The sequence below is a fragment of the Microtus pennsylvanicus genome, chromosome 7, assembly GCF_037038515.1.
Source record: "Microtus pennsylvanicus isolate mMicPen1 chromosome 7, mMicPen1.hap1, whole genome shotgun sequence".
In the NCBI taxonomy this organism is placed as follows: Eukaryota; Metazoa; Chordata; class Mammalia; order Rodentia; family Cricetidae; genus Microtus; species Microtus pennsylvanicus.
The window spans coordinates 5,772,852-5,787,368 of record NC_134585.1 but is presented as its reverse complement, the minus strand read 5'-3'; the positions used below and the strand labels follow the sequence as shown (position 1 = coordinate 5,787,368).

General features: G+C 46.6%; 1 protein-coding gene across 5 annotated transcripts in view; it reads right to left on the bottom strand.

The window, feature by feature from the left end:
• The window catches only part of C7H6orf89 (chromosome 7 C6orf89 homolog), a 32,658-nt gene extending 21,299 nt beyond the window's left edge, over nucleotides 1-11,359 (bottom strand). The window contains exons 1-2 of one of the 5 annotated variants that reach the window (XM_075979735.1): nucleotides 11,129-11,359; nucleotides 3,115-3,325 (exon numbers count right to left, since the gene is read on the bottom strand). Coding sequence is in view for 1 of the 5 variants with exons in the window: in XM_075979731.1 (XP_075835846.1) it covers nucleotides 11,129-11,130 (2 nt within the window). In the remaining 4 variants the exon portion in view is untranslated. Of the gene's footprint in view, nucleotides 1-3,114; nucleotides 3,326-6,364; nucleotides 6,420-10,573; nucleotides 11,087-11,128 lie in introns of those variants that run through there. The other 4 variants (XM_075979732.1, XM_075979734.1, XM_075979733.1 and 1 more) reach the window with 4 other exon arrangements.
• Nucleotides 11,360-14,517: the final 3,158 nt, after the last annotated feature.

Genomic DNA, 14,517 nt, shown 5'->3' with positions numbered 1-14,517 from the left:
GAACTCACTCTGTAGACCAGGCTAACCTCAAACTCAAAAAAATTTGCCTGCCTCTGCTTCCTAAGTGCTGGGATTAAAGGCGTGCACCACCATTGCCTGGCTCTAGAAGTTTTATAATTTTAGCTTATATATTTAGTTTTCTGAACCACCTTAAATTTTATTTTTGTGTGATATAAAGGAAGATCCAACTTCATTCTCTTACAATGGATATCCCATTGGTCCACTACCACTGGCTGAAGACGTGTGTTTGTGTGTGTGTTATGTAATACTGGAGACTGAACCCAGGGCCTCACATAAGCTAGGTAAGCACTCTACTATTGATCCTCCTGCCTCAGCCTTTTGAGGGCTTTTAATCTTAGTACCTAGAATGCTGAGACAGGAAGATTAAGATTTCAAGGTCAATCTGGGCTTAGCTACACATCAAATACAGACCAGCCTGGGCTACATAGAGAAACCCTGTTTTACTGTTTGTTTGTTTTTAAAGGAATACAAAAACAGAATCTACTAATGGAGAAGTAAAATAGTACAGGCACTGTGGAAAAACAGCTGTCAGTTTACAAAGTTAGACAATGAGTTAACATGTCATATAACAATTCTACTCACAGGTATGTACCCAAGAGAACTCAAAACATATGTCCACACAAATACGGGGAGACAAATGTTAGCAGTGGCATTATTCACAACAGTCCTAAACCAGAAGCAATTCAATGAAGCAATGAAGTCAGGAAAAAGTGATACAGCCACTTACAGACTTCCACAGGACAATAAAAAGTGATGGCGTACTAATACAAGCTATGTGGCCCAGCCTTGAAAACACTGTGACAAGTGGAAGACAACCACAGAGACCATCCGAGAGCAAGCGAGTCTACAAATAAAAAGTGGACTGATGCTTGCTTGGAGAAAAGAGTGGAGAGATCCAAGGATAACGGCAGTAGCTGGAGGCCCTCTCTCCAGAGTGACAAAATGTCCTCATCTTGAATGCCAATGACGGCTATACAAATTGTGAGCATAAACCATGCTTTTCACGTGGGTGAACTCTGTAACATATAAATTATATCTTAATAAAGGTCTAGTGTAAGTTTATGAATCTGAACTTAGCTCTGCTGTGGCCTTTTTTATTTTATACTGCATTTTCTTTCCTATTGCCCAGACACTGGCCTCTGAGGTCTATGAGGGCAGGCCACAGACAGCGCATATCCTTACCAGAGGTCAATGTCTGGTGCATATACGTGGTGACGAAGAGAATGATAAACTAGCTGAGGATCAGCAAAACAAATTATAAAAGGATTCTTCTATAAGTCTACGGTCTGGGGACGTGGCTCAGTTGGCAGTGCTTGCCTAGCATTCATGGGGCCCTAGGGTCAATCCTTAGCACTGAGTAAACACGGGCATGGTGACACACATCTGTATAGTGGAAACAGAGGGACCAGGAGTTCACCCTCGGCTCACAGAATGTCTAGGGCAGGCCAGGAACTCACAGATATCCTCCTGTCTCTGGCCTGGGATCAAAAGCACACATGACAAAAAAAATAAAATAAAATAAAAGCCAGGCGATAGTGGCGCACGCCTTTAATCTCAGCACTTGGGAGGCAGAGGCAGGCGGATCTCTGTGAGTTCTAAACCAGCCTGGTCTACAAGAGCTAGTTCCAGGACAGGCTCCAAAACCACAGAGAAACCCTGTCTCAAAAAAACAAACAAACAAACAAAAAAAACCAAAAAACAAAAACAAAAAAAAAAAAGGACACATTAGGGCTGGAGTGATGGTTTGGTGGTTAAAAGCACTGGCTTCTCCAGAGGACCTGGGTTTGATTCATATTATCTACAGGGGCCCACGACAATCAAGAGCTCCAGTCCCAGGGGATCTGATGCCCCGTCTGGCCTCTAAGGATACTGCAATAAGGCACAGATACACAGGCAGGCAAAACACCCATGCACACTAAAAAATAAAATATTTTAAAGATAAAGACATTTTAAAGGCATCTACCACTATGCCCAGCCCTCCAATGGAGATTCTCTTACTGCATGTGTTCCCAGCTATAAACTACTTGTTAGTGTGTGCAGACTAGAACAATCATTACAAGTCACCAGTTCAATGCTTTAATTTCTGGGTGAAAAGATGCATCTGAAGCCAGCTGCACCCGCACTTCGTCTGGACCTCATTCCTTCCACAAAGCTACTCTAGATGAGCAAGCAGGAGGGACTAGAGGGCATCAAACCAAACAAACGAAAATGCAGTATTTCAATCCAAGTACTGGTGGCACAAATCTTGTGATCTTAGCACAAGTGGGCGGGGTTGGGAGCTGAGGATGTAGCTCAGTCGGCAAAGTCTGCTCACTATATACAAAGTCCTGGGTTCCAGAACTGTAAGAAACAGCACTTGGAAGGCAGAAGGATCAGAAGTTCAAGGTCATTCTGGCTACAAAGCAAGTTCAAGGCCAGCCTGGAACACATAAACCCCCAACCTTCCCCCAAACAAAATTAGGGACATTTCCAAAGATTAATAAGGTGATCTCTGTAATGATTCTGTAATCATAAAAATCCTACTGCTATTCCTTTTTTTTAAAAAAAAATTATTTCATTAATTATGTATACAATGTTCTGCCTGTATGTCAGAAGAGGGCACCAAATGTCATTCCAGATGGTTGTGAGCCACCACATAGTTGCTAGGAATTGCACTCAGGACCTCTGGAAGAGGAGCTCTGAGCCATCTCTCCAGCCCCCTATTGCTACTCTTATAGAGCATCACTAGGCACAAAAGAAACGAGGGCTGTGAAGGAAAGATAGCTATGGTACACCACAGCACTCCAGTAACTGCCACAGAAAACACAAGGTGGCAAGGACAGGGCTCTGGGTTCAACCCCCAGAACACATTCAAAGGGAATAAAATGATAATACCATGTGATTCTTTTGTGACTAGTGATTGCAGAAACAGCAGTTTCCTGTTTAAACTGGAGACTCTAAGAATTATCAGGGAGAATATCAGTGGTTGGGTATAACATTAATTAGCTAACAGCAATCCTGCCCACTTAGACACATGAAACACAAAGTCACTGCTGAGCACTGAGCACGAGCAGGAGTAATCAGCTGAGGCCTGAAGACAGACAATCCATTTACCTCCAGAAAGAGGGTCCAGCCTGGCAGAAAGGAGCTTTGTCTCGGAGGGAAGTTCGGAAGAATGAGCTTGACTCTTTAACAGTGGTTTAACCCTGCAAGGGCACAGGAGGGTCACCAGGGGGTTAGGAAACCAAGGCCTCTGTCCCACCCTTGACAAACAGTCGTCCTCTGTTGGCGATGGGGAAGATGTTCCTAGACACCCAGCGCAAGCCTGAAACCACATTGTACTGAACTGTTAGACACACCACGTTTTCGTGTGCACTTATAAGTAAGTTCAATTTACAAATTCAGCAGTGAAATAGCAACAATAACTACTAATGAAATAGATAATATACTCTAATAAGGTCACATGACTTTAGTCTCACTCTTAAAATGTCTTGTACTTACCCTTCTAATGATGCTGGGATGGGCTAAACGCCCACACAAGTCACATGAGGTGAAGGACATGGACATCAGGGGTTACCCTTGGGACAAGACACTGCTATGTTACTAACAAGCAGGTGGCAGGCGCAGGCACACTGAACAAGTGATGACTGCCCCAGGCAGGTTAGTGTGAGAGTTCAGCATGCTACTCAGGAGGAGGGCACACTGAAAATGTACGCACTGCAGGTACTAAAGCCAGATATGGGAGACTATTGGACTGAGAGTGACAAGCTCTGGGAGTGGGACTCGACACAAGGCTATCAAGTCTTCCCCGCTGATTAAAGGCACAGTCCGAGGCCAGCTAGCTCAACTGAAGAGCCTCAGTTCAATCCCCAGCACTGCAAAACCAACGGAAGTAACAAAGGAACACTCCCTTTAAAGGAGTTTACTTTAGGACAGCAGCTCTCAATCAAGTGATTCTGTTCTTGGGGGACATTTGGTGGTGTCTGATGGGGTTTCCCCTATATTTACTGTCAAAATTAGATCAAAAGTAGAAGAGTCCTATTGGCCTCTAGTGGGTAAGGGCCAACATCACACAGGACCCAGACAGTCCTCCACAATGAAGAATGGTCCTTCTCAAAGAAAAAAGAACTGAGCCTGGTTTTCAAGGGAGTCCTGCCAGGGGCGAGCCAGGGTGCTGGTTCGCAGTGGAGAGGGACCTCAGGAACAGAAGCAGGGCAGTTCTGATGAGATATTCCCCACAACTCCACCCTGGGCCTCAGTCCCTGTGGAAATAGCATAGCATAGGAGCATGGCTCACGGGACTGCTGGGAAAAACTTGTCAGCAAAGAGTTGACAGAAGAACTGAACATGGTGGCACTATGAGTTCCAGGCCATTCTCAGCTATAAATCGAGTTCAGGACCATCTTGGGTTATGTAAGATCCTGATTCAAAAACCAAACAAGCTGGGCGGTGGTGGCGCAAGCCTTTAATCCAGCGCTCGGGAGGCAGAGGCAGGTGGATCTCTGTGAGTTCAAGTCCAGCCTGGTCTACAAGAGCTAGTTCCAGGACAGACTCCATAGCTACAGAGAAATCCTTGGAACGAAAGAAAGAAAGAAAGAAAGAAAGAAAGAAAGAAAGAAAGAAAGAAAGAAAGAAAGAAAGAAAGAAAGAAAGAAAGAAAGAATCAGGGGATAAAGAAAGGGCTCATCAATTAAGAACACTTGCTGCTCTTGCAGAGAACCTGGGTTTGGTTCCCAGCATCCACATCATGGCTCACAACCACCTGTAACTCTAATTCTAGGGCATCTAATACCCCCTTCTGACCTCTACAGGGACTACATGCATAAGGTGTGTGTGTGTGTGTGTGTGTGTGTCTGTATAAAATAAAGTCATATGAATTTAGTCTCACTCCTAAAATGTTTTGTACTTACCATTCTTATGATGCTTTGATGGGCTAAATGCCTACACAAATCATGTGAGGTGAAGGACACAGGCATCTCACACTAAGTAAACATTATAATCAAAGTCAAACAAGTTTGAGGACGGCAGAAAAATGGCTAAGAGAGCGGAATAAATATTGTCACTTTTGCACTAGCCTGGGGAGATGACTCTGAAGACATGAGCGCTTGCTATGCAAACCTAAAGATCCAAGTTCAATGTCTGGAACCCACAGGAAAAAAATGCCAGATACAGTGGTGGGTACTCCTGTGGATAGATGGGTAGCAGGGGTTAGCCTGCTCAGCACAGTGGCTGCCTCAAAGAGGAAGAAAACTGACTCCCCAAAAGTCGACCTCTGACCTCCACATGTGCTCCATGTGTGTATCTGCACTCACACAGTAAACTAAACAAACCTTTGAAAATAAAAGCTTTCTTTTTTTTTTAATGCTAAAATAGATCTTGCAAGAGGAAACCTTTTGGGATGATGGACAGGCAAGGGCTGTGTGGCAGTTTCAGTGTCTCCAGCCACACCAGGCTGCATAATTTAAGCATATACAGCTTTCTATATGTTGAATATACTCAGGAGTTTAACATGCCAGGCATGGTGATGCATTCAGTGAGTTCAAGGATAGCCTAGTTTACACATAGAGTTCCAAGACAGCGAGGGCTACAGAGACCTTGTCTCAAAAAAACCAAAAACGGGTGGGAAGTAAAGGGAAGTAAAGCACAAAGAGATTACAATCAAGAAACACATTTTTTGCATTCTATCGTGTGATCTGACGACCGTCTTTCCAGGCATCTCTGTCTGGCAAGACTTGAGGTTCTGTGTTTGTTTTTCAAATGCTTCTGCACTCTTGGCAGCTCTAGCCCTTCCTAACTTGAGAGAAAACAGCTACCCCACAGATACACTCTCATTTCTATATTTTTACCCAAACTTTTCATTTTGAAAGATTTCCAACATCTGAAAAACAGAAAGACCAATAAACACACACGTTCACTTAAGACCTATCTGTTGTCAACATTGGTACACACCCTCTGTTCCTGTTTTTATCAGAATCATTTGAATTAACTATGACACATAATTATATTACCTCTAGACATTTCATCATTCCATAGTAAGAATTTCCTAGGTAACAATAATCATGCTTCATTACCACCTTCGCTAAAACAACTAATTCTCTAACGTTACCTAATGTTCGGTATGTAGTTGGATCTCTCCCCCTTACACACACACACACACACACACTACTGAACTTGACTGCTAGCTCTCATCTATCTAGTACAGAACATCCCTAGTTTCACTCTGCCTTCTGACCTGCAGCACAAGCCTGCACATCTTTAAACTGATTTCTACCTACTCCAAGTCTTGCTTTTTCCTGTTTCTATTACTAAAAGAATCTGTCCCCTCCCTCCAGAGCCAAATCCGGGAGGGGATGGCCTCACTTACTGTCTTCTTCCTCAGGCCTCCATTCCTTCACTAACCTGCTGAATCATATTCCTGTGCTCTCATTTGACCGATTTGGCTCTCACTAGTCACCAACGGTTTTCCTGGTGCCAAGTCCAAAGGGCATTTTTCAGCGCCTGCTTTACCTGACCTCTGCTAAGCACCCGCCATTACTACCCATTTTCTCCCCAGTCCTCTCAGCCTTGGCATAACCGTCTCCTTCTCATACCGGAGGCTAACATTCGCCAGTTGTCCTCGACCTTCTCTTTCCCTCCGTGGCGTCAACTACAGCTATTATCGATTCCCAAACTCTTTCAGTCCACAACTCTCTTTAGAGCCCAAGATCTGAACTGAGTACCACGGACGGCGTCAGTACTGAACCTGTTTTCCTGTCGCTCACTCTCCCATCACACTTCCTTCTTAAATGCTTATTTTGTGTGTACACATGTACACGTACACACACGCACACACACACACACAGATGGTCCCAGAGATCGAGCTCGGGTCATCAGAATTTGACCTGCTGAGCCATCTCTCAGGCCCTTTCCTTCTTCCTCCTCTTGATTTAAACTGAAACTTTCCCTCTGCCTCATTCATGCCAATGAAGTCACACTGACTCCTTCTGATTCAGGTGATGTCCATACTCCCAACACTCGGGTAGCAGAGACAGAAGATCTTTGCAAGTCTGAGGTCAGCTCATCTCAGTGAGCTCCAGGCCAACCAGGGTTAGAAAATGGAGATTTTATCTGGAAAGAAGTGAATAGTATCAGGACAGTGGTGGTGCACACCTTTAATTCCAGCACTCAGGAGGCAGAGGCAGGTGGATCTCTGTGAGTTTGAGGCCAGCCTGATCTACAAGAGCTAGTTCCAGGACAGGCTCCAAAGCTACAGAGAAACCCTGTCTTGAAAAACCAAAAAAAATAAAAAAATTAAAAATAAAAAAAAACAGAGGTGAATAGTTAACAACAGGAAGAAAGTTCTTGTGTGACCATCACAGAGATACAGTGGTCTCTAGATCCCAGCCTTCTTCTTCAGCCCAGCCTTGCTCTTGTTCACGGGTTATTTTCTGAAACCGGTGTGTCCGGGGTAAGCTGCTTTTCTGGGGCACTGCATGGTTGCTAAGGACACAGGAGCTAGAGCGGGGGGGAAAAGCTGGATCCACTTAGCTTCTGCTTACTGACAACCTCCTTAAAGCTTACAATGTTTCATTTATAAAACAGAGATAATGAATCCGAGATGGGGGTATACATCTATAATTCTAGCACTCAGGAATTAGAGTCAGGACAATTAGAAGTTCAGCTACAAAGCAAGTTTGAGGTTAGCCTGGGCTACATGAGATCCTGTGTTTTTGTTTTTCTTTGTTAAAAAGGAGTGGTAATTATAGCTACTCCAACTGAGGATTATTCAATGACATGTGAAATATTTGTTACAATACCTAAGTAAATAAATATTAAATAATAATTGTATAAAATGAAGTCTTAATGATTTCCCAATGTCCTTGTTAATCTGGTCACAGTCTACTTGACCCATCTCATTTTCCATTAACCTTTTCTTGTCTTTTCCTGCTTCACAGTTATCTGCCTTTGCACATTTAATTTTCTCTTCCTAAAAAGGCTATCTTCCAGGGCTTTGCCCAAATAATTAACACACCAAGCCCTCAACCTGGAGTTCATCATTTAAACCTCATACCACTCTATCACCTTCTCCTTTATCTCCCTCCCAAATACACTGGGTTCTTCAGGGCAGATAAAGGGAGAAAATGTAGGCTGCTGAGATGGCTTAGGGGTCAAGCACACCTACTGCTATTTCAGAGGACCTGGGTTTGGTTCTCGATACCTACATGACACCTATGACTAACACACACACAGCCATCTCACAGGACCTGGCACCCTATTCTGGCCTCCTGCACACATATGGTGCACATACACTGAGAATCATACATAGGAATTAAAAAATAATAACAACTTGGGGCTGAAGAGATGGCTCAGCAGGTAAGAGCACTGGCAGCTCTTCCAAAGAACCTGGGTTCAATTCCTAGCACCCACATGGCGGTAACTCCAGTTTCAGAGGATCCAGCACATTCATAAAGACAGACGTGCAGGTCAGGCAGCAATACACATAATAACAATAACTTTTAAAAATAATTTTTAAATGGAGAAAATAGCACCAAAAAAAAAAAAGACTAGAAACAGAAATTCACTTCAGTTATGGAACCCAATAAAGGGACAAACTCATAGAAAGGACCCGCTGTGCACTGTTTCCAAATCGTAACTAGTGCTTTGTTCATTTCACCTCCTGACACGCATCAGCCTGGCCAGGGCTTAGTGAGCAGCGGGCTTGAAGCCAGTGTGTTGTGTGTTGATGAGGACAGGGACTCAAACTGGGTCACAAAAAAGGCTTCAAGGCAGAAAAGGCAGTTCCAAAGCAGATGAATGGATAAATGGAGGAAATGCAGACTGCCGAGAATTCGGTGATTATGAATGATTACTGTTATTTCAGAGGACCTGTGTTTGGTTCTTTCTGGTATACAAGCTATGAGTACTCAGCCAAAACTACAAGGCAGCAAAGGTGGCCTTTTCCACACAAACACACACGTGTGTACTATATACAATATAATTGTACTTGGGGGTCTCAGGGGGGGTGGGTTTTTTGTTTATTAAGATATGGTCTGATGTAGTCCAGGCTGGCCCTGAATTTCCAGTTTTCCTGCCTCCATCTCCCAAACCCCAGGATTAAAAGCATGCATGCCTGACTTAAGCATTAATCTGTTTTGCTTCCTTTCAGTACTGAGAACTGAACAGAGACGCGTGCATACTAGTCCAGCGTTTTACCCCATTCCCTGCATTTGTTTGTTTTTGCTTTTCAAGATAGGGTTTCTCTATAGCTTTAGAACTTGTCCTGGAACTCACTCTGCAGACCAGGCTGACCTCTAACTCACAGAGATCTGCCTGCCTCTGCCTCCTGAGTGCTGGGATTAAAGGCGTGTGCCACCACTGCCTGGCATCCCTGCATGTTAAGAAAGAAATTGAAATAACTTCAAGTTGACCTAATCAGAGTGATACATCTGTGAAAAGCTCCACCTGGGAACTACCAAAGGAGCAATGAGAGGGTCAGATCCTAAGTGCGCAGCAGCTGTCTACCCAGTGCATGCTCACTAAGAGGACGGCCAACACCAGGGCTATGCAGGCTTTAGAGCATCAAGGGTGAGGTGTGATCAGTGTGCCCTGCTCTGTTACTCTATGCTGTGTGCACAGCAGCTTTCAGGCTGTGCCTTGCCCTAAGTGACTCCACTTCCTAACCAGCATTTGGCTCCGTTTTAAGTGCAAACAGAGGCAGGAAGACTATACACTTCCCTATACATACGGCACCTTCCGCAAGGCACAGACTGACAGATCGCTTACTTCCAACAGTAAACAACACAGACTTTCTCACCTAAACTCAAAGTGGCCAGATGTGGTGGCACAGGCCTTTAATTCCTGCACTTGGGAGGTAGAGGTGGGCAGAGGTTGAAGTGAGTTCCAGGCCACTCAGGGAGAAAAACAAAACAAACCAACCAACCTATCAGAATAAATTGGGACCCTATGAGCACTAAGTGTACTGAATTCACGCAGGAAAACTACTTCCAAGAACTTGTCAGATCCGCGAGACCGAGGCAAAGAACCAGTACCCAAACTTGCACCCGTGAAAAGGAACTGTAATGGCAGCAGGCCCCACTGACTTTGCCTACAGCGTGTTCCCGAAGGGCTGACAGAGAACAGTCGCAGAGCTCAAGCCCAGCCAGGTCCCGTCACTCCCACCCCCTGGTGATGTGGCCACCTCTCTGTCCTGGATCGTCCTCCACTTCTTTCCCGAAACTCACCCCAATGGCAAGGTCTAGCTCAGGGCCTCCCTCAGCTCTGAGACCCTCACCTCTCTGAACACATATCTCTTTACACCTGTAACATTCTCTTCTGCCCGGCGTGGCCTCCTTACCCGCTGCATAGCCATTCAATAACCCATAGAGAGACGGAACTACTGTGGCTGTGTAGTGTCACGTTAGAGTTACTATCCCCAGGGAAGGCTGGGATAAACCTATCTGGGGCAATGGCCAGCTGTCAAAGGAAACCTCGAACTCTTGGCAGAACTGCAGCCAGTGGAACCCAGCCTGTGAGTTTGCTCTTCGATAAACCTTAACACTGTGAAGAGCAAACGTGTCCCTTTCTGCATACTCACGTCATGTGGCCTGCAACCTTAAGTCTTAAAATGCGACGAAACACCAGGCAGGCGACTGCACACAGTTCTTTTACTCTGGTCAGTACACCAAGACACGTCCCTTTCTGAAAGCTAAGGCGCCAGGTTCATCACATTAAGTCCACGCTTTTGTAAATAAAAGTATCTCCTCCTTAACCATTAGGGAAAGATGTCTGACAAGGGGTCGGGGCCGGGCTCTCGTGATGCTAATGGATCCGTGGCGAGGGTGGCAAGCGGGGGTGAGGGCTCTCGGACCCGGCCGCGACGCCTGCGAACCGAGTTCAAGCAGGGTTGGAGACCCCGTTTCCCTCTCCTCGGTGGAGCCTCCGAAAGATGTCTGAAGGGAATCGACCCCGAGGAATGGCCGGGGGATGGTGTCAGTCAGCAGAACGCGGGGAGGCTCTCGCTGGGGGACGGGAACGGAGGGGAAAGGTGGCGGCAGCGGCGAGGAGGGACGGCGCGAGGCTGTGGCGCCCGCGGAGGGCGGCCGGCCTCTCCCCCCCCCCCCCCTCCCGGCCTCGGGCCCCAGTCACTCACATGCGGGCCCGCGCCCTCTCGGGCTCCTCCCGCCTCGGGGACACCAGTCGCCGGGCGAGGAGGATGGGCCAACGACTTCCTGCTTCCGGCAGCGCGACCCGGAAGCGATTCTCACGCCGCTGGCCGGGCCCCCCGAACACAAAGGGAAACCTCTTCGCGCCCCACGCTCCAAAACAGATCCGGCGAGGTCGCGGAGAGAGGGGGACGACTCTCGCGGTATCTGGAAAGCTTTGTGCTTGCGCCCCCTGGTGTCCGCCTCGCGCTACTGCGCCTTCTCCGGACTAGAGTGGACTTAGTGACTCAAACCTCTCACATCTACACTCTTCCTCGTTTGTGTCTATTGCCCGCTGGTTCTGTGGTAGGCATTACTAAGTGCTGTGCTCTTAGGAAACTGCTTCAACAATTCTGTTGTAACATAAGCATTCTCACAAGCCTTAACCTTGGACCAGCCAAACAAGTTTATGGAACTGATTAACATACTGGCGATTTCTCTCAGATAGGGAGTGACAGTCAGCATTTAATGCCGAATTCCTCAGTCCTAATTGTCTGTGACGTTAGAACTTTTTATTTAAAAAAATGTATTTTTACTCGTTTTACTGATGTACATGTGTGTCTCCATGTAGGTGTGTGCATGCGTCCTCGGAGGCCAGAGGAACTGGATGCCCTGGAACTGGACTTACAGACAGGTGTAAGCAGAGTGATGTAGGCTCTGGGAACTGAACTCAAATCCTTTGGAAGAGCAACTAATAGTGTTCCCAACCGTTGAGCCTTCTCTCCAACCCGTGTTAGAGCCTTTAACCAATTTCTACACGGGACCTGCAGACAAAACCTTGGGCTCCGCCCTGATGCTACAGGGCAGACCATTGGGATAGGTAGTGACTCAGGGTGGAGCCAGCCAGAGAAAGAGAACAAAGCCTCAGGGCCATCAGGCCACACTCCACACTGCCTCCACCCACCCAGCACAAACATTTCTTTCCTGACTCCCCTACTACCTGTTCCCATAGCTGCCACACTAAGAATGTGGGAGCTGACCTTTTTTTAACCTCTAGAATTACACCTACACAAGCTGGAGAGATGGCTCAGCAGTTACGAACACAGGCTGCTCCTGCAGAGGACCCTGGTTCAGTTCCCAGCATCCACACAGTGACCTAAAACTGTCTGTTACTTCCAGGAGATCTGACGCCTTCCTCTCACCTCCATGAGCACTGAACACACGTTATGCACATACATGCATGCGGGCAAAACACTCATACGCGTGAAAATGAATCGATCTGAAACCAACTGTAATTCCAATTCCACTCTGAACTAGAAGGAATTTGGGTTAGTACAACAATTTTAATTTATGTTAGCACTTAACTTCTAAGCCAGTTTGGTACCAAGGAAACTATAAAAACCTAAGCACATATAGACAGCACACACATGTGCAGAGACCTGCTCAGAGCACTAAATCAATCCTTACTCCTAAATCTGTACTTTTTCAACAATATGAGTTTTTCTAGACTCCTAGGAGAGAACTTACTGTAGAAGCATGGAATCGGAGCCTAAGCTGGTCACGGATGAGACTTAAGGTACAGATGGACATCTAGACAGATGCATGAGTGCAAAATTTGAAGCTAGTTATGTGGATGTAGGCAAATCCTTTTTCTGGGGAGATAAATAGCAGAAGAGATGACTTCCAGACAGTTGAAGGTGACTTTGCCAATCTATGTCTCTGCTGCTTTCATTCCTGGCTCCATCCAGAGAACCAGGGGCAAGTGCTCTGCAGGGCTGCCCTGCTTTGCAAGGCCTCCACGTTATCTTGGTTTCTTTATTGTTGTTTGTTTTGTTTTTTTTTTTTGTTCTTGTTTTTGATGTTGAGAAATGGGTTTCTCTGTGTAGCCCTGAGCTGTTCCTAGCTCAGCTAGAACAGGGCATGGCATTTCTTGGGGGACATCATTACTAAAGGTTAACCCTCGAGATTTCCTAAGCCACTGCCTTACCTCTGAGAGAGCAGTCAGCAATATAGAGGAAACCACCTTGCTCAGGTACAGACCAAGAGAGCTAGCTACTCCCCAAAGCGGCCTAGTCTATATCCGACGCATTAGGAATGGTCACTTCTACACTCTCTATGGCCCTTACAATCTGTCGTTCTTAGGGGCGGAGAGATGGCTCGGGTGTTTAAAGCACTTACTGCTTTTTTTTTTTTTTTTTTTTTGGTTTTTCGAGACAGGGTTTCTCTGTGGCTTTGGAGCCTGTCCTGGAACTAGCTCTGTAGACCAGGCTGGTCTCGAACTCACAGAGATCCACCTGCCTCTGCCTCCCGAGTGCTGGGATTAAAGGCGTGCGCCACCATCGCCTGGCTTCACTTACTGCTTTTGCAGAGGGCCCAGGTTCTGTTCCCAGCACCCACATTCCTGCTCAAAACTGTGTGTAACTCTGCTTCTCGGGATCGGACTAGCTCTTCTGGCCTCTGTGGGCTCATGTGTGCCCATGGTGCACATACACACACCCAGGTGCATACACACATACACAAAATGAATAATTACAAAGTCATTTTTAGTTGATGGGAGAGTTCCCCATGTGCTCTTACCCCCAGCTCTGTTGGGTTTGTAAGTCCGCTGCATTAAGGGTTCAGATTTCTTTTCTGTATTATCTTCTGCTCAGTTTTCCTGGGAACTGACGATTAGGGTTTACATTTGCAGTTTTCCTGGATACTGAGCATTAGGGTTTACATTTGCTTTGTTCTTGCCTTGCTGTGCAGGAAGTGGGCGGGTGGGAAGGAGGAGGCATCTTAGAACTGAAAAAATGATGTAAATATTTCCCTGCTTCTTTGTTGTTAATTATGGGATGTTTAATATAAAACATACATTTTTTCCTTGTGGTGCACTGAACTTGGAGCAAACTGTTTGGGCTAGACTGAATGGCCAGCCAGCTCTATGTATTCTTGGTCGCTGCTTCCCTAGAGTGGAGGCCACGGGTGCATACCCTCCTGTGCAGAGGTCACGGGTGCATACCCTCCTGTGAGGAGGTCACGGGTGCATACCCTCCTGTGAGGAGGTCACGGGGGCATACCCTCCAGTGCGGAGGTCACGGGGGCATACCCTCCTGTGAGGAGGTCACGGGTGCATACCCTCCTGTGAGGAGGTCACGGGTGCATACCCTCCTGTGAGGAGGTCACGGGGGCATACCCTCCTGTGAGGAGGTCACGGGGGCATACCCTCCTGTGAGGAGGTCACGGGGGCATACCCTCCAGTGCGGAGGTCACGGGGGCATACCCTCCTGTGAGGAGGTCACGGGTGCATACCCTCCTGTGAGGAGGTCACGGGTGCATACCCTCCAGTGAGGAGGTCACGGGTGCATACCCTCCAGTGAGGAGGTCACGGGTGCATACCCTCCAGTGAGGAGGTCAC